We start from the raw sequence: 21,387 nt of genomic DNA on the forward strand, positions 1-21,387 counted from the left end.
CCTCGCCGGTGCCTAGTCTCCAGACACTGTAATTTGCAAAACTTAAGCCTTTCTTCGTAAGAGCACCCCTTTGTTCCTTTCACTAATCTTGTTGCCCTTCTCTGTACTTGTTCCAGCATCTCTACATCCTTCTTGAAATGAAACCTCCAGACCTGTATACAGTACTCTAGGTGTGGTCTGACCGTTGCCTTATACAAGGGAATAATCACCTCCTTATTCCTGCTAGAAATATTCCTATATATCATTGACAATACACCATGAGCTACTCTTGCAGCCTGTCTGCACTGCTCAGAAAACTTCATATCTGCCTGCACAACCACCCCCAGGTCCCTTTCATTCTCTACCACTGTCAGTGTAGTACCACAGAGTTGATACGTTGCTCTGGGGTTGCTGTTTCCCATATGTAGTACTTTACATTTGTCAATGTTAAACTTCATTTGCCACCTCTCAGCCCATCTGCTCAACCTTTCCAGATCCTGTTGCAGTAGCATAGTGTCAGTAGTGTCCTTGACAACCCTGCCAACCTTCGTATCGTCAGCAAACTTGGACATTAAGCTTGATATACCATCATCAATATCATTTATAAATACAGAAAACAATAATGGACCCAATACTGAACCCTGAGGGACTCCACTAATAACATTAGTCCACGATGAGCAGTGTCCATTGATTACCACTCTCTGTCTTCTTCCCCTCAACCACCCCTTAAAATTATGCCGTTATATTTAACTTCTTTAAGATGTTAACTTTGCTTGCCAAAAACAATATTCAGAACCAGCAATTCCAAATTTTTCATAAATCTGTGAATAAGTTTCATTGCTTTTCTGCTTGTACAGAGATCTTCATGAACACTGCACGAACATAAAATTGTGTTGGAAAGTAGCAGTTCATAATTTCTTTTAAAATTTCATTAGGGAATTTATAATTCTTCCAAATATGTAATGTGATTTCACAGCTGTGATTATGATGTGAAGACACCTTTTTCATCGTTGAATGCATGTTGAATGTTTCCTTGTTGTTAATGCATGCACACCATTTTTCATGGTTGTTCTGATATACTTAAAAACTCACATTTCTTGATGTGTATTTACTCTCACATTTATTTGTACAGTTTTGAATAAATGCTATTTTATTTATTACTTATAATAATCATTTGAAATAATGTATTTCTTACCTGACCTCTCAAGATTTTTTTCATAATAATGTGCCATAATTAATGCATCATTGTGCAGGAGGGGAAAGGGAACTGAATAGACTAAACTCCAGAAGGCTTTAATTCCTCTCTCATTGCACACTTGGTGATTGGTTTCAATATTTCAGCAGCATTGAAAGCCTCCAAGTATAATAATAATAAATTAGTTAATTCAAATAAATTAAAATTTTCCTTGTGAAATAAAAATAACAAATTTTTGTTAATAAATGTAAACAATGAATTAGTTGAATAAAAGGATATTGTTCACAATTTTTTAGAGTTAGCATAGATGGCTGAGCTTCAAGCAGATATATTTTAAATAACAAAACATAGCTTGATAACAGAAGTGTCAGTTTACTTCATAAGTAATGTTGTTTTGTTACATTGCTAAACTCTGGTTCTGTTTATACTTGTGTCTGTGAACATCATATGGAATATTTCTATGCTAATTTGTGTAGACATTCATCAACAATAATAAAACCTATGGGTAGGTTTTATTATTGTAGTTAACAGACACATAGATGTGTCTGTGAACATCATATGGAATATTTCTATGCTAATTTGTGTAGACATTCATCAACAATAATAAAACCTATGGGTAGGTTTTATTATTGTAGTTAACAGTGCTCTGTTCTTTAAACATTAAAAAATGAATAAGATGGTTGTGGCGAAGAAAACATTCAAGTTGTATATGGTGAGAGAATTTAAGATCTGGTGATTACAGCTTACCTGTGAAGCATTGGAACAGGACCAGGGTATGTCTGCCAGGGGCAAAGGTTGATGATGTTGTAGAGCAGATATCATCTTTTAAGGGCACAAAAGGTGATATAGTTGTACACGTTGGCACTAATGATATCAAGAGTAGGAGACTGGCAGAATTGCTTAACAAGTACAGGTCACTGTTGAAAAAAAGCCGTGAAATAGGGTTGAATTTGAAAGTGTCTGCAATTCTGCCCAGACACAATAGGAGGGAGTATATGATGAGAGCCTTGTCGATCAATTCGTCCCTGGAAAGATTGTGCAAGGCTCAAGGGGTAGAATTTTTTTCAGCCTGGACTGTACTTATTAACAGGAGAGATTGCTTCTACAGGGATGGGATACACTTAAATAGAAAGGGTGCAAGAATATTTGCTGATGCTATCGAGGCAGTGTTAGGTGGGTCGGAAAACTGCTAGCTTGGGGGGAGACAAAGATGAATAGATTAACAGTAGCCACTGGCAGAGGTGAAAGAGATTCTTGCATTGCTTCTATTGGAATGAGCAGAAGCCTGAAAAACAAGATGCAGGATATTTCAGAGACTGCCGGGAGTCATTGCGGTACAATAAACACATGGGTTGTGTTAGGGTAGCTAAGAATAGAAATAGGTGCATATATACTTGCGTGTACTGTACACCAATGCTAGGAGTTTAGTAAATAAATTTGATGAATTTGAGGTATTGCTCAAAACATCAAAGGCAGATATTGTTGGGATATCAGAGACGTGGTGTCACACAGATATAAGGAATGCAGAACTGGAATTTGGGGAGTACAACGTCTACAGAAAGGATAGTCTGGATAGGAAGGTAGGAGGGGTTATGCTATTAGTTAAGAAATACATAAAATCCAAGGAAGTGAAGCCAGTGGACATCGCTGGACAGTGCAGTGTCGAGTCAGTTTGGTGTGACATAAGCATTGGGAGATCAAAATTGAGAGTAGGAGTGTGCTATAGGCCTAATGACTCTGATGAGTATAATAAGATACTGTACAGGGAAATAGAGTGGGCCAGTAAATCAGAGAGTCTTATAATGGGAGATTTTAATTTCCCAGATATTGACTGGAATTTGGGGGCTGGTCACTCACACACTAGCAAGGCTTTTGTGGATTTATTGGATGATTGTTTTCTACATCAGCATGTTCCGGAGGCAACTAGAGGGAAGAATACTCTTGATTTGATTATCAGCAGTGATTCTTCATGCATTAAGAATCTGCAGATAAATGAACCACTAGGTGGCAGTGATCACAGTGTGCTGAAGTGGGATTTACTCAAAGAGGTAACTACCATTAGGGGTAAAGGGAAGGGTTATTGCTTTCGTAAAGGCGACTACGATGGACTGAGACAGTATTTAAATTCTATACAGTGGGACCAACCGATGATGTTACCAACAGCAAATACAAAATGGGAAGCATTCAAAAAACTTATCTTGGAAGCTACTAGGCTATACATACCAACTAAGAAATATTGTTCAAGGTTTAGGCCTAAGTGGATGTCAGATGAACTGATGAGGCATATGGCAGAGAAGAAACATGCATGGGATACATACAAATTAACACATGACACAGAAGCCTATATAGTTGATCTGTAACCAAGTTACAAAGGAGGTTAGGCAGGCGAAGGCAGATTACGAGAAATCTTTGGCAAGGGATGCAAAGAAAAACAGCAAAGAGTTCTTTACTTATGTAAACTCTAGAAGGAAGGGGATGAATCAGATTGGTCCACTTGATATCGATGGTTCAACTGTTGATGATCCTGCTCAGGTAGCTAACAAACTAAATGAATATTTTGCATCGACATTCACACATGAGGAGTTATTTAGCGAGGGGAAAGCCAGAGGTGTATTCAACTCTAGCAGTAAGCTAGAGAATCTTGTAATAACTGAGAGTAAAGTGGAGGAGAAATTGTTGAAGATAAACACAAGAAAGGCACCCGGGGTGGATGGGATCTATCCAGTTATATTAAAGGAGGCAGCAAAGGAAGCAAGCAGACCCTTAGCCATAATTATGAGAGCTTCCTTGGACTCAGGGGAGGTACCCACAGACTGGAGATGTGCAAATGTCAATCCAATTCACAAAGGAGGATCAAAGGCTGACACAAGTAATTATAGACCTGTGAGTTTAACCTCTGTTCCAGGAAAATTAATGGAGGCACTAGTTAAAGAAGCACTGCAGGATCATTTAGACAAGACTTCAGCTATAGCTCGGACACAGCATGGTTTTGTTAAGGGGAAGTCTTGCCTGACCAATTTGAGTGGATACTATGATGCAGTCACAAAGGAACTGGATGCAGGGAATAACTTTGATATTATATACTTGGATCTTAGAAAGGCTTTTGATACTGTTTCACATGGAAGACTGCTGCACAAATTGGAGCAGTGTGGCATTGGAGGCAAATTACTGCTGTGGATAAAGGGGTGGCTGAGGGGGAGAAGACAGAGAGTGGTAATCAATGGACACTGCTCGTCGTGGACTAATGTTATTAGTGGAGTCCCTCAGAGCTCAGTGTGGGTCCATTATTGTTTTCTGTATTCATAAATGATATTGATGAGGGTATATCAAGCTTAATGTCGAAGTTTGCAGATGATATAAAGGTAGGCAGGGTTGTCAAGGACACTACTGACACTATGCTGCTGCAACAGGATCTGGAAAGGTTGAGCAGATGGGCTGAGAGGTGGCAAATGAAGTTTAACATTGACAAATGTAAAGTACTACACATGGGAAACAGCAACCCCAGAGCAACGTATCAACTCTGTGGTACTACACTGACAGTGGTAGAGAATGAAAGGAACCTGGGGGTGGTTGTGCAGGCAAATATGAAGTTCTCTGAGCAGTGCAGATGGGCTGCAAGAGTAGCTCATGGTGTATTGTCAATGATATATAGGAATTTTTCTAGCAGGGATAAGGAGGTGATTATTCCCTTGTATAAGGCAATGGTCAGGCCACACCTAGAGTACTGTATACAGGTTTGGAGGCCTCATTTCAAGAAGGATGTAGAGCTGCTGGAACGAGTACAGAGAAGGGCAACAAGATTAGTGAATGGAACAAAGGGGTGCTCTTACGAAGAAAGGCTTAAGTTTTGCAAATTACAGTGTCTGGAGACTAGGCACCGGCGAGGTGATCTGATAGAGGTGTATAAAGCATTGAATGGTTTGAGCATGCTCAATGCTGATGGGATTCTTCCTCTTGCTCAGAATAATCACCTGAGAGGGCATAAATTCAAATTGGGGAAAGACAGATGTAGGATAGACGTGTGGAAATTTGCCTTTAACCAGCGAGTGGTTGGTTGGTGGAACCGACTTCCAACCCTTGTCGTGGAAGTTGATAGCCTAAATAAGTTTAAGGCTCAGCTGGACAGATATTTTGAACGAACAGAGGGGTGAAGTGGAAGTGGTGTTTTTTTTTTTTTTTTTTTGGCTGATGCTGCATAAGCTTGCTTTCTTGCATCAAATGCCTCTGCTAATGCATTTGCGACAACCTGTTCAATTCAATAGTGATCTTCTGATAGATGCATTTGGAGAAGTTTCGACTGACTGTACTTGTTCACGATCATATCTAAAAACTCAGTTTGGCCTATTCACTATTCATCAGCTTTTACAGTGGCTGGGAATAAGATGTGGTTCCATTAGCCTGAAACTTGGCAGGTGGGTCTGACATTGTGCAGTGGCAGTCCTAAGCAGGGGCTAAAGGGGTTTTCTCCCAATGGTCAAACTAATGTGGATTTTTTACTGCTTAATGATTCCCCATAACATTGCTTTAGCACCTTCCCTCCCTAGGAAAATTCTGAGAGTGCCAGTGCATGTGCCGACCGGGCTAGCCGAGTGGGTAAAGTACCTTCCCAGCAACCCAAAGGTCGCGGGTTCGATTCCCGCCTCGGGCTTGGATCAAAGTACTACAAAAACCTTGGGAGGTGCAATATGGCCACAGAAGCCGATGCGCCAACAACTATCAAATCAAAAAAATCAAAGCCAGTGCACGTGTGCTGTCACCAGACAATTTTCGACTGCTTACAACTCATTGTTGGTTGAAATATGGATGTTTTATTACAGTATTAAGTATAATCAAGAGTGGGTTTATGCCTTCTGGCACTAGTCTGCTACATTTGACCAAGAGATGATCTTCACTTGAAGAATTTTGCCATGTATTAGAGGGGATATTCAAGATGTGGTTTATTTTTGAATTATATCAGCCTAAAAAAAGAATTAACACAGCAAAAATTTACTGCCAGCAATTCCTAAGTTTGAGCACTGCATTGCAAGTTGTTTTTAGGAGCATCAGCGACTTAGACTAAATTGCACTGTTGAACAGTATATTATGTCTGCACTAGTGTATGTTCAGTTCATCAGCTGATAGACTGAATAATTCGTGGGAGAATTCCAACACACCTCAACCTGTGATTGGCTAACTGAAGAGACATTTAGAAATTCCTCTAGTCATTTACAGGACTCAAACCTGGACCACTCCAAATGAAAGACAAGTGGCAAAACCACTAAACTGTCGTGGAAGAGCTGTACTGCAAGAAAAATTTGACTAACTACAATTATTTTATTTTTCATCAAAACAGCACACTTCTTCATGCTGTTTTGATAACTTGTGGTAAAATTGAGGAGTTTGGTTTGGAAAAATATTTCATGTACACCGAAACCTTGCACCATCAGGTTATCACTTATTCAGAATTCTGCAGCACTGTTGTGGAAACAAAGCAAGGCTTTGCTTGAAGTTTTGTCGAATTAATTCTCCCATATCCCAAATGAATGAACTTATCATAAAAATTTTGAAGTATTTTATTATTGTATGCTGGTAATTATGTTTCTGAGGTGTGCAGGCACTGCTGTATGCCCACAATTCCATGTTCGATTCAATGGCTGATAAACTCTGAATAATTCATGGGAGAATCTTAACCCCCTCAACCTGAGATTGGCTAACTGAAGAGAAATTTAGAAATTCCTCTGGTCATTGACAGGACTCAAACCTGGACTTCACCAAATGAAAGACAAGTGACAAAACCACTAGACTGTTATGGAAGAGCTGCACTGCAAGAAAACTAGCATGATTTTTCATGCATGACTAATGTAGCATGATTCTTCATTATAACTAACAAATTAACTTCAGTTAGGGAAACAAGATGGATATCAGAAACCAGAAAAATAAAGGTTATTTTCCTATAGCCTTTTAGGGAATGATATCATAGGAAATTCATCTTTTTCCCTTTTAAGCAAATTACGCAAACAAAATACATGCATAAAATGAAACAGTTGCTTATAACATTGAAGGCTGAGGTAGGCCAAAGTATTTTACTCTATTTTAAAGGAAATTTTTGTTCACAGAATGCAGCCTCAAAGAAAATCTCACAGTTTTAGTCTATGATCAGCCTCTTGCTTGACTTTAGTAAGTGTCTGTATGTACTTTAGTACACACAGTTTTAGTCTATGATCAGCCTCTTGCTTGACTTTAGTAAGTGTCTGTATGTACACTTACTAAAGTCTTAGTAATGTTTCGAGCATCAGTAAATTGTATCATGGTTTTAACTACTTATATAACTGTCATGATGACAAGAAATCAAAATTGTTATGCTTTAAGCTTGCTGGAATATTGTACTGGTGATAAATGTTTCTAAGCTTAATTTGCCAAGTTTAAGTATTGCATGCTTTGTGAATATTTATTCCAAAACTTTTATATATATATATATAAATTTTTTTTTTTTTTTTTTTATTGAGTCAGATTACCCAAATAAACTATTACCATCTCAGATTTTCTCACCAACTCCATGATGAACCCCCGAATGACCTTGAATTGGTAAAAATAAATTGTTTGTTTGTTATTTGGTTTTTAGGAGCATTAGCAACTAAGGCCATGTTGCTCCTGGGATATGCGGTGGTCATTCCCTGACCTTTCTGCATCCTCTGTATTTGGTGGGCACGGGCTCGAACCCCGATCTAATCAAGAAGCGTGTGCTATGCACTGCTGCTCCTGCCCACCTGGCTATGGAGGTGCCTGGTAAAATAAATTATAAAGACAGATCTTATACATTATACAATTTTAGATACACAAAACACATTGTTATGCACTACTTCAAATGAAAAGGAACTTAATTTTGAAGCTATCTAAAACCCTGTCCACATTTTCTTTTGTAATAAGCACAAATAAAAAAAAATTCTTTATAATTTTTCTTAAAATGTTGTAATTTATAATATGATTATAAATTATAATTTCTTTATAATTTATAATCATATTTTAATTCTGCTTTCATAAATTAAATTTTATGCGGAAAGCTGAAACTAGGAAAAGAAAGGAAAATGGAGAGGTAGGAAAGCTTGAAAAAGTATGACCTCCATGATGTGCACATCAATTTTGATCTTATTTGTGATTATTATTTGGATAACTAGGAGACTTTAAGCCTGTGATTCCTTAAGTGTTAACTTTTGTAATAAATTAAACAAATGCTAATAGCATCTTTTCTCTTTCTTGGATGATACACATAAGGAGATATAAACTAACCCAGCTCTAAATACTCATTGATTGTTATGTTGTGTGGTCTTCCACCCATTGTTGATCTTTTGCTATTTTTTTATAAAAGAAATCGCACTGCTATAGTTTCTCAAAGGTATATTCAATTCCAGTCATGCAGAGATTTTCTGCTCTCACTGAAGACTGAGAGCTGATTATTCAATCTTTATGGCTTGTACTAAGTTCAACTTAGGTGACAAGTGCTGTTACCCATAGTCCTCCCTAAGTTGCTGATATCTTTTAAACTGTATGGCATCACCAGAAAAGGCAAATCCACTATACATTTAAAAATCTGAGACACCACTAGGACAAATTGTTTTGGAGCTCACTGGGTTCTTATCTCAATCAAATAGAGACGAATCTGATGGTTGGTTCTATTAGCAGACATATGCCTAACTGTGAATAATGTATTTTGCCTAAACGAACAGCCAAGTGATGTACGGAAGTAAAACTTTTGTTTAATTTCCAGGATTGTAGGGGTACATTTCAATGCAGAAGTTGAAAGCATATAAAGTTTGTATGTTTTACCTGAGTTTGATATCATTGAGAGAGAGAGAGAGAGAGACTTTCCATTCAGGGGCAGATACCTTGACATTTTTTTTTCCATACACCACTTGGCTGTTCACTTAAACAAAATGCATTATTCACATTTCAGCATATATTTGCTAACAGAGATCACCTGCCAGCTGACAAGAAGCCAGAAAGCTTCAAAACAGCTGTTCTGACAGCATCTTAGATTTTAGTAACAGTTAAGACAAGTGTTTCTAGGACAGCTCATGGGATTCAGTCAAGGATATATATATATATATATATATATACACAGAAATTTTGCCAGAAGGAATAAACAGGTTATTATCCCATTGTATAAAGCAATGGTTATGCCACATCATGAATACTGCATAGTCTGGAGGCCTCATTTTAAGAAGGTTATGGATCTGTTAGAATATATAGAAGAGTAACAAGGTTAGTCATGGGCAAAAAAAGGGTACTCTTACCAAGGAAGATTTCAATTCAGCAAATTGCAATATCTGGAAACTGGTACCTGTGAGGAAACTCAATTGAAGTGTTTAAGGCTTTAAATGGATTGAATAAATTAAATGCTAATAGTATCTTTACTTTTGCTTGGATGATACACATAAGGGGATATAAACTAACTGAAAAAAGATGGCTGCAAGATAAATGTGTAAAGACTTGCTTTCTATCAGAGTGATTGTTAGAACAAACTTCCATCTAATGTTGTGGAAGTCAGCAAAGTTGGTAAATTTAAAGAAAGGATTAAGAAAATTATCAGAGGGGATGGACAAATGATGTGGTTTTATTTTTATTTTTTTATGTGAAACATCCTTGGGGGCACCTCAACTGAGTAAATCTGATTGGTCAAGAAAAATGCGACCAGAAGTGGTGTCAGCTGCAGCTTCCGACAGCGTTGAATTGTTGTAATCATACAAGTATAATTGCAACAATACAAGTGTTTGTAATCAAACATTGCTACAATACAAGTATTTGTAATCAAATACAGGTGACCGCTGCCGAGCGTGGGGGTTACGTTCCAACCAACATCCGTGCATGGCGATCCTGCGTTCGGTGGGGTACTGTTGTTACGGAAAAATGGGGTTATGTTCTGAAACTTTATGTAGAAAATTAAAACCATAATCTATGTTACAAATAGTACAGTTTATTTTTAAAAGAAATTAACAATTTCACTTTATCATTTAAAATGTATTCCAACAAAAAATACCACGGAAGTAATATTTTTCCATGCTAATTTTTGCTGGAGTGAAAATTTCCAAAATGAACAGTGAGACTGGCTTTCTCCATAATTTCTCATCTCTCATTCCATTGATCCAATTGAGTGACAGTGAGTTCTTGTCTCTAACGTAAATGTAAAGGGCCATTATGTAAAAGAAAACACGATGAAAGAAAACTAAACCCCCAAAAAATCAAAACTAAATTATGGAAACAACAGAAACTTAACAGGAAGGTATACGCTTCCATTATGGAATCGAAATGAATTCCTACCTAAATTTAAAATAAAACTGCATGCTGAAAAAAAGGAAAAAAAAAATGAAATAAAACTTTTAATTGACCATGACTTACCAACACATGAAGAAACGTTCAATTGAGGAAACTGCTAGCAGAAGGTAAACATGCTTTTGAAAATTGACTTACAAAATCCATAATTTTTGTCTGTCTGTTTTGTCATGATCTTTCTCATGTCAACATAGTAAACCATAATATCATCAATGCCTCTCTTAATTATCGTACTCCTATGAAAATCAGGATCTTCCTGCATAATCTTCTCCTTCAGGAACTTGGCTGTTTTTAGAATCTCTGATATACCCGTTTGTTAGTTCAGGTTTCTTCTGCTCTTCATTTTTTTCTTTTTCTTCACAGACATTGTTATTGGAGTCCAGTAGTTCTTCTAACTCCTCATTTTTTAATTCCTCCTGATGGGAATGAATATGTTCTAAATTTTAGAATATGTTCTAAAATTTCTTCCTGTCCTATATCACTAAATCCAATTTAGTGATATAGGGCATCTCCAATAATGTTTGAAAGTTTAATAATTTTCTCAACACAATGTTCTAAAATTTCTTCCCACCCTGTATCACTAAATCCTTCACCTCCAATAATGTTTGGAAGTTTAAAAATTTTCTCAACTTCTGTCTGAATAATATTGAAGTCTCATGAGTCACTTCCTGTTTCAGGGAGTAGCTTCTTCCAGCAGTTCTTCAGAGTTGACTTCTTCATTTCAGTGCATGACTGTTAGTATTGTGAATTCAGCACACCATTAGCACACATTTTTATCTGGAAATTTTTCAATTTTATCAACAAGATTTGCCTTAGATAATAAGATTTAAAAGTTGAAATGATCCCATGGTCTAGGGGCTGTAAAATTGATGTTGTGTTTGGAGAAAGAAACACAAGTTTTACATTTGGATTGCAATCGAAAAATGACACTGGGTGACTTGGAATAAGATAAGGAGCACCTTAAATGATAAATTCTTATTTTTCAGATATCCTTCAACTTCACATACGAAACAATGCTTCAACCAGTTACTAAATAGTGAGGCAGTCATCCATGCTTTTCTATTCGATCGCCAGTAAATGGGAAGAGAGGATTTATTTTTCATTTTAAAGCCCTTGCATTTTCTGAATGATACACTAATAAAGGTTTGCATTTATAATCACCAGAAGCTTTACTACAAAATAGGAGAGTGATTCTGTCCTTTGACACTTTTAATCCAAGGTACAACTCATTCTTCTTTGGATAAATATGTCCTGTCAGGCATTTTTTCTAATACAGTCCAGTTTCATCACAGTTAAAAATCTGATCTGCCATATATCCTCTCTCTTCTATTACATTTTTCAATTCCAATAAAAAATTATTCACTGCCTCCACATTGGCAGAAGCAATTTCACCAACAACTTTAATATTGTGCAGATTGCTTTTTTTTTAAATCTATTGAACCATCCCATGGATGCACTGAAACTTGATTCACCATTTGCACTTGCAGCATGACTTACGTAATTGATAAATACATTGGGCCTTGCACCTGATCATATTAGAATGGAGAGGCACATTTCTATTCCTTTGTTCTTCTATCCAAGCATTCAATAACTGTTCCATTTTTTTCAATAAGCTTATCACATCGACTAACAAAAGTGAATTTTGCACTTGCAGAGTTTGTTGCCAGCCTAATGTTTGCCTTAATTTTGTCCTCACACTTTTTAATTGTTTGTATCGATGATTCATTGCACTCATTCTTTAGCTAAAGATGCATAAATTCTTCCTTGCTCTATTTTCCCCAAAATAATCATTTTCTCATGCAATGACAGAATATTTCTGGATTTTTTCTTCCCAGAATCACTTTTGGATGTAGATGAATGCTTTGAAGCCATTGTATTAGGGTTACTATTTAAAGAAAATATAAATTCACTCAATGACAAAACATACACAATGAAGTCACTTTTCACTCAACTTGGAAACTCACGCTGACATTGTCACTAGCAAAGATTCAAGCCAACTAAGGGATCGTTCAAGTATTATGATACACTGTTTCTGAGAACTGCTGAGTCGAAAGATGCATAACGAAAAATATATTGTAATAATAAAGTTGGTACAATGTAGAGAGGCTAAATTTTGACTGATCGCGAAACTGCAAAGTGCCACAAAATGGCTGTCTCTAATAACAGTCACTTAGAATGAAATCAGTGGCACTATAAATTCAGTCATGCTGTTGTTTTTGGTTTTTAGGAGCATTAGCAACTAAGGCCATATTGCTCCGGGATATGCGGTGGTCATTCCCTGACCTTTCCGCATCCTTCATATTTGGTGGCGACGGGCTCGAACCCCGGTCTAATCAAGAAGCGTGTGCTATGCACTGCTGCTCCTTCCCACCTGGCTACGGAGGCGCCGACCAGTCATGCTAAAACAACTATATACTATATAATAAGGTAACATGGCTGAGTCAGATACACTGTGCTAATGAGAACCATGGACCATGTATGGCACGATCCATGTTGTACGGACTTCTACTGCGTAGTTGCGAATCCACGCACAGTGAAGCCATGCTCGGGGGGGGGGGGTCACCTGTACTTGTATTGTTGAAGTCATACTTCCTGCAGTAGTAACTGCAGGAAGTATGATTGTGACATCACAGTCATACTTTCTACAGCTGCCATTTGATTGTAGCCATTCAAATGGCTACAGTCAAGTGGGTAATTAGGCTATATTGGCTTGGTATTTATTATTGATGTGAAACATCAATAATAAATAACATTACAATAATTTAATAAATAAATAATTAGAAAGAGCCACTTTCCAACATAGATAATCAAGAAGAGTTTATTCAAAAAAACCATGTAAAAGGTGATGCAGTCTTTATCTAGGAGCACATACAAAAAACTTAGTAAGCACTACTATATAAATAAATGTATGAAATATTTCTGTCTGACAACAGACTTAATCAGTTCCTGAGTGGAATTGGCATATAAAATTAGTTGGAATCCATATATAGCAGAGGACATAAACTTATAAAGGGGATTTAATGTCATATGAATCAAAATAAGATTTTGGAATGGTCCATTGGAACATATAATAATTTTTTCAGTATGTATTAAATACGGTATACTTGTCAGTATAGCAGGAAATGAAATAGATCAATTGCTAGTTTTGTAAAATTGCTTTCAGTGAATACCGAATGCTGTTGTTAATTCTATGCTAAAAAAGCTAGTCACCATTCTAATTATTAAGCTATTATTCAGAGATTGTTTTGTTTTTCAGTTACCTTTTTTATTATTGTTGTTTATTGATAAATGTGAAAAAAAATTTTTTTATTGAAAATGTTTTCATTAATTGTACTAATATTTAACAATTATTTTATTTTTATTTTTTTCAGTCATTCATATTTATCATTTTCTGGTACCAGTTCTTTTGTGGATATACAGGAAATGTAATGATAGACCAGCTTTATTTAATGTTATTCAATGTGCTTTTCACTTCACTACCTCCTATGGTCTTGGGAATTTATGACCAAGATTGTCCTGATGATTTATTACTTATAAATCCTAGTCTGTATAGTCAAGGAAGGAAATCTGAGGTAGGTACTGTTATTAATAGTCTCACTTGAATAATATTTTTCATAGCAGTGCACTTTGCTGTAGTAATTTGATTTAATGTTAAAATGACTAAATGATGCAAGGAAGCAGAGTGGATGTGTCACACATGCTTCTCTCATTGCCCATCAAATTCCACTTTGAACTTTACTATGCTTTCCACCTTGGTAACCTTGGAAAATTTCATTCAGTGATCAACAACGTGGTTCCCAAAGATAAATATCATGAAATCCAGCTTTGTTACTTCCCAAGGTATTGTATTTATGCCATTTCTTCTTCCCCCCCCAGTCAATTCTTGTTTTATCTGGAATATGCCTACCTTGTCCATTTCCCCTTCAGGGTCTTACACACCTCAGTCAAGCCCCTACAAGATGCTTAATTATCAAGCTTTGCAGTCCACACCTTAGTAAGTACAATAGTTATGAAAAAACAAATTCAATATCCATATTTTATCTCTTAATTGTATATTATTGGACATTACTTTACTTTATAGTTAAAATACCATCCAGTACTGGAAAGCTACATAAAACAACTTAATCTCCAATAGAGATTTTTGCACTAATTATTAGTTATAATTAGTGCAAAATTTCATTTTGCACTAATTATAACTTGCCAGATGGACTTGCATATCAAAAATAATATTTAATCATAAATCAGAGATAGCAAATTGTACATTCTTTCAATGTAATAACAGGTACACTCATAATGATGTATATATGCATAATTATATATAGTAAACCCTCACTAATTCTGACTAAAGGAGGGGTAATCCAAATTATACAATATAATTATATAAAAATATTTTAAAGTTTTAGTTTTGCATTCCATTAACCCTATACAGTCAGTCCTCGTATAACACAATAGTTGTGTTCCTAGAAACCCTCATGCAATGCAAAATCGTGCAATATAAATAACAGGCCCTATGGGGAAAAATAGGGTTAGGTGCCGACCACCCAAGATTGAACACACATTTGTAACCAAAACATTACCAAACACAATAAATAATCGTAATAAAATATTGCTAATGCTTTTGCTTCTATCGTAAGCAAACTTGTTCTTTGTTTGATCTTCTATTCAAACAGACATTCTATCTCTTCCAATTCTTTGTGTCTTGATCTAATGGATTTTAATTACACTTTGAGTTGTTCCTGCTATGAAAATTGTTTTTATTTCCTCTGCATTCTTTCTAAATCTCGACATTGCCTCATTTAGGCCTGTAGCACGTGCAATATCACATGGTCTTCATCTTGCTCAGTGTTTCAAAATTTCATATTTTTTCTCTATCAACAGAGGCGGACTAGCCTTAAGCCTTACCGGGAAAACCCCGGTGGGCTGTAAGCCAGGAGAGGATGGAGGCCGGTGTAATTTTGGCCATAAACGCTAGTATGAGACTGCTACAAATTTTCCTGGTTAAGAATTTTTGACCCAGTCCACCTCTGTCTATCGATATTGGTTTTCTTTTTCTCTCTGAATCTGTAGTGTCTTCACCAAGACGCTTTCTTTTCAACCTTATAAGTATTTTACTCATTTTTAGGGAATAAAGCACAATTACATAATGAGGAGATACACTATTAACACCTCACTAGCTCACATTTTACTACAGCACATTTCTGGGGATTACTACCATAAAACAATAAAACAATTTTCAGTTGCATTTCTGCTAGTGGAATCTGTTACTGGTAATAAACTTGATCTAATTGCATTTGCGATAATGCCGATAGTTGGAATTGTGTGGCTTTTTACGTTATTATGGCGAAATGTGTTTCCCTTCACCGATATAAAAAACATAAATACATTTTCAGAATCTTCTGTTCATTCCTATTGTGTTGCGTTCAGTTGGGGTGATTCCGCGTTCGACTGCCATTTCTTGTAAACACAAAGGCGAATCATGCATAAGCGAATTCGGTAATGTTATATACGATATTGTTCCCCTATTTATGAATCGTGTATGATCGAATTTGTGTAATGTAAACACGTGTTATACAAGGACTGACTGTATTTATTTAGATAATACTAGGGCACAAATAAGATAAAAATTAAATTTTATGAAAAAAATTTATATTAAGAACAAATGAGAATACAAAGAGCTCAAATTAAATAGAACACAGTATGATTTTTTTTTTAAATAATAAATTTTAATTTCATTAAATGTTAGTAACTGTAAATTTAATCTAATGATGATTTAATCTTATTGTCTTTTTTGAAGTGTGGTTGGCACACTTATAGCCTAAGTTGCTGTTGTGCCAGTAAACCCAAAATCAAATCAAATCTTTTTTGAAGAGACTGAGAATGAATAAAGGTTGTTGAGGATCATAACTCATAGCTTTTCAAGCACAGCCTAACTGCAAAAGTGAATTAACTGCTATCATTTGCCTTTATAATTCTCTTTTAAAATATGTTCTGTCATAGAAACATGGCATTTTGACAGATAGATTATTTTAAAGTCTGGAACCAATTCCCTATCTGTGGTTATGCCTTAATACAGGGTTCCCAAAGTGTGGTCTGTGGCCTGGTACCGGGCTGCGAAAAGAAAATACCAGTTCGCGAACAACTTATTTGGCCTTGTACCGGGCTGTGAAAAGAAAATACCAGTTCGCGAACAACTTATTTGAAATATACCAACATAAAACAATAAGAAAATTTCCTTTCTTAAAATATGTCAATTTTATGTAAACTTTTGATAATAAACAAATAAAATATGTAATTATATACATAATTACAAATTAATCTTAAGTATGCTGTACTTAAATGATGTACATCTTAATTTTTGTTTAATACTGCAGTACATATTCTGAATTAGATTATACTGTATTGTATTAGTAGTATTATATTAAATGCTCAAACTTTTCTTTGTTCTTTTGCTGATTTTATGAACTATCAATATAACATCCTTTCAGTACAGGGTGTCCATAAATTATTGACCATGTTACAGATGATTATTAGGTGCTGACTAGATCTGATATATGAATAATGTTTATGTCACTTGAAAGAACCACTCAGAGTTTTATATAGCATTGTGTAGATGTCACTAGTGTTGATAACAGTTGTGACTCACAATAACCATTAAAATGGTGATGGTACAACAGAAAGCGATGTGTGTATTGTGGTTTGCCGAGTTTAAATCTGTAGTTACAGTGCAAAGGCGGTACCTTCATGCAAGTCCATTAAATGATGGGTAGAACAGTCTAATGGAACTGGCAGTGTCCTGCATAGGAGGAGTGCAGGTTGGGCTACAGTAAGTGTGGAGAATGTTGAGTGCATTCATTGGCCCATTTTTCTTTGCTTAGACTACTGTAAACAGTAACGATTATTTGGACATGCTATAGCATTTTGATTTCCTGCAGATGGCAGAACATCAACTGTACGGTATGTTTCAGCAAGATGGCATTTCTCCTTCATTGGGCTTTGACTAAGCGAAAATTTCTCAGTGAGAATTTTCCAGGCTGATGGATTTTAAAGGGAGGATCAATTCTCTGGTCCTCTCACTCACTGGATATAACCCCACTGGAATTTTTTCTGTAGGATTATGTGTATCATACACCCATTGCAAATCTGGATGAATTTAGTGAGTGAATCACTGATGCAATTGCTTCTGTAATGCCTCAAATGCTAGAGAACACTTTGCATGAAATTGTAAACCATTTGGACATCCTGATTGCTACAAAGTTAATAAGCTTCCATGTGGAAGCTTATTAACTTTTTTAAGTTGTCCTTTCCATTGAAAAAAAACTATTTGCCGATATCTCCTGTAGTTCCTGTTATATAATAATTTGTAATGTGGTCAATAATTTATGGACATCCTGTATAATGACTGGTTTTCTCATTTCCTCTGGAGGGGGGGGGGGTTGCTATAAAAAGCTTCAACTATATTTTCTTTGTTTTTTCAGCCAGTAAGGACATTATAACTTGTTCAACTTTAATATTTATGAATATTCTTGTTTCATGCACAAAAATAGTGGTCAATATTCTTATATTTATAGGAGTATACCAAATATTCCTTCTGGGTAAATATGTTAGATGCATTGTACCAAAGTGTGATTATCTTCTTTTTTCCTTATATGGTAAGTATATATTTATGATGTAACATTAACAGAATTTTAATTTCATAAAAATAATAAATCCAAAATGTCTTTTCATTTTTTTCAGAAATTTTTAATGAAATTTTTGAAACCAGTGTGCTTATTTACAAAATGGTTATATGCTGTTATAGCTCTTTTTTACCGAAATATTAATCCATGAACATAGCTTCTAGAAATCACTCTTGAAAATAAAGTTTTGTGGGAAGAACGGTCTTTAAGTTGAAAGAGGTTATGGAGAGTTTCGTTCTCAACAAGAATTTTTTTTTTTTTTTTTTTTTTTTTGAAAACTTTGTCATTATTTTTTGTATAGATTATATGCAAAGGATCAGTGAGCATTTTAAAATGCTATGTTGTCATTGGTGTTCATGTCATGATTAAATTATTACATTATACCAGTGGTTTTCGACCATTGTTTAATAACGGCACTCCTAAGTAATTTATTTTATTTTGCAGCACCCGTACTCAATTTTCTGCCTGTTAGATTCGATTTTCTCTCTCTCTCTCTCTCTCTCTCTCTCTCTCTCTCTCTCTCTCTCTCTCTCTCTCTCTCTCTCTCTCTCTCTCTCTCTGTGTGTGTGTGTGTGTGTGTGTGTGTGTGTGTGTGTGTGTGTGTGTGTGTGTGTGTGTAATATTAAAAAAAAATATGTTATATGATAGTTATTATAATAATATAATTATAAAAATCACTTTTCATAATACAAATTATATATATATAATAATTTTATTTTTATATAGAGGTACTAAGTAAACATCAATTATAGATTACCACAAAATTAAAAAGATACCGTACATCTTTTTATAATGAAATAAATATATAAATTTAAAAAATAAGTTTAAGTAACTTAAACCCAAATGACGTGGCACCCCTGGAATGTTGTTGTGGCACCCCGGTTGAAAACCATTGCATTGTACTAATGTGATCAGTGATTATATATCTAAACAGACTAAACTGAGACATTTGGATTCTAATATTATATGTTGTTTTTTATCAGTTTTGATGATAATTTATGATGTTACAACTTTTAAATCAAAATTTAAATACATGCTTGTTATTACTTGTTTTGGATATGCCTTAAAAAAATAATTTTCTATTAGGTGACAGCATGTAGAAGTAACTGTAGCTCACTAAGATAAGTAATTGTGGCACTGTGTTGATCATGTCAGTGTAATGGAATTGCAAATTTTCTAGTAATTAACATTGGCGATTTTTTCATGTAATAGTAGCTAAATAATCACAAAAGTTTGTGCATGTGGAAATTCTCAAAAAATAAATAAATAAAATTAAAATAAATAAATAAATAAACAAAAAAATGCCCACATGAAAGTAAGTAAAAATGAATATCAACTGAAATAATAAAAAATTTCTCTGCACGAAAATGTAACTTATTGTGATATAATTTAATGATATAATTTTACATGTAATGATATAATTTTACAAAATTCATTTTAGAGTTTATAATGGTTTTTGGGAGAATGTTATCTGATATGCATATACAGCACATTAAAAAAGTTTTTGCAATTTTTTTATTTTTGTTTGTCAAAATGATTGAATGTGCATCAAAGAGCATTTTTCTCAGAGTAACGTCCTCAACAGTAACCTCTTTGTTTGAAGTGATTTTGTCAGTTAGAAACGATGAACTCATTTTGTGTCATTATCTTTAATGCTTTTGTCACATCTTAGAACATTGGAATATCCAACATATTTTAAGTAATTGCTTTATCTTCAGGAAATAAAAAAGATAATTGGCATGATCTGATGAGTAAGGTAGATGATATAAATTGGTCCATATACAGATGCATTGTCACACAGCAAAATCCAGTTCTCTTGTGCCTGTTTCTTCAGTATTTTTATTCTGATTACATTGCCCAGATGACAAAACACTTGAAGATGCAGCTCTTTATTTACAATTCAGTCTTTTGGTATTCATTTGAAGCGAATAATGATTTTGCTTTTGTCACTTAAAACATTGTGTTTTAGCATTAGCATTAGTAGAGGCATTTGATGCAAGAAAGCAAGCTTATGCAGCATCAGCCAAAAAAAAAAAAAAAAACCACTTCCACTTCACCCCTCTGTTCGTTCAAAATACCTGTCCAGCTGAGCCTTAAACTTATTTAGGCTATCAACTTCCACGACAAGGGATGGAAGTCTGTTCCACCAACCAACCACTCGCTGGCTAAAGGCAAATTTCCGCACGTCTATCCTACATCTGTCTTTCCTCAATTTGAATTTATGCCCTCTCAGGTGATTATTCTGAGTGAGAGGAAGAATCCCATCAGCATTGAGCATGCTCAAACCATTCAATGCTTTATACACCTCTATCAGATCACCTCGCTGGTGCCTAGTCTCCAGAAACTGTAATTTGCAAAACTTAAGCCTTTTACTGAATGCTCATCATATGCTTGCCAACCGAATTGATTACAGTGTAAGCAATTCATTTGGACAATTAATAAGAAACTTTTGCATTGGTTTATTACACAGATTGTAATTTTACCATGTGCTAAAACCAGAGTGTGACACTCTTGATTTATATACTTCAAAATGGGAAGTAACTGTTGTCCACCTTTCAATTTTAAAAACATATCAGAACTTATATGCTGCTTGCAGATAAGTTTATCAAACATGAAGTAACATATTCTGCAATCTCCTGCCATTAAATTTATTTTATATTTCCTGCACTTTTTTAATATACTTGTAAAAGTAGAACTGCTTTGTCATTTATTTGTTAAAGTAGCACAATATAAACAGAAAATTCTGAACATTAGCAAACAAAATTTTTTAAAAACTTATTTTTTGATCTTTTAAACAGGAGAGACTGCTTCTACAGGGATGGGATACACCTAAATAGAAAGAGTGCAAGAATATTTACTAATGCTATCGAGACAGTGTTAGGTGGGTCAGAAAACTGCTAGTTTAAGCTTGGTAGGATTCGCAGACTAATAGATTAACAGTAGCCGCAAACAGAGGTGAAAGTGATTCTTGCACTGCTTTTATTGGAATGAGTGCAGAATTGGAATTTGGGGAGTACAATGTGTACAGAAAGGATAGACAGGATAGGAAAGGAGGATGAGTTATGCTGTTAGTTAAGAAACACAAAATCTAAGGCAGTGCATCCAGTTGACATGGGTGGACAGTGCAATGATGAGTCAGTTTGGTGTGATATTATTGTAAAAAAAAAAATGATAGTAGGAGTGTGTTATAGCCTAATGAAACTGATGAGTACAATGAATAGCTATACAGAG

The 21,387-nt window shown here is 35.2% G+C and overlaps 1 protein-coding gene across 1 annotated transcript in view; it reads left to right on the forward strand.

The window, feature by feature from the left end:
* Positions 1 to 21,387, forward strand: part of LOC150080720 (phospholipid-transporting ATPase VA) — a 380,422-nt gene that overhangs the window by 326,586 nt on the left and 32,449 nt on the right. The window contains exons 19-20 of the mRNA XM_090381627.1: positions 13,852 to 14,052; positions 18,049 to 18,129. Of these exons, the coding sequence (XP_090237753.1) occupies positions 13,852 to 14,052; positions 18,049 to 18,129 (282 nt within the window). The remainder of the gene's footprint in view (positions 1 to 13,851; positions 14,053 to 18,048; positions 18,130 to 21,387) is intronic.

Source organism: Mastigoproctus giganteus, chromosome 9, assembly GCF_048544385.1.
Source record: "Mastigoproctus giganteus isolate SK-2022 chromosome 9, ASM4854438v1, whole genome shotgun sequence".
In the NCBI taxonomy this organism is placed as follows: Eukaryota; Metazoa; Arthropoda; class Arachnida; order Uropygi; family Thelyphonidae; genus Mastigoproctus; species Mastigoproctus giganteus.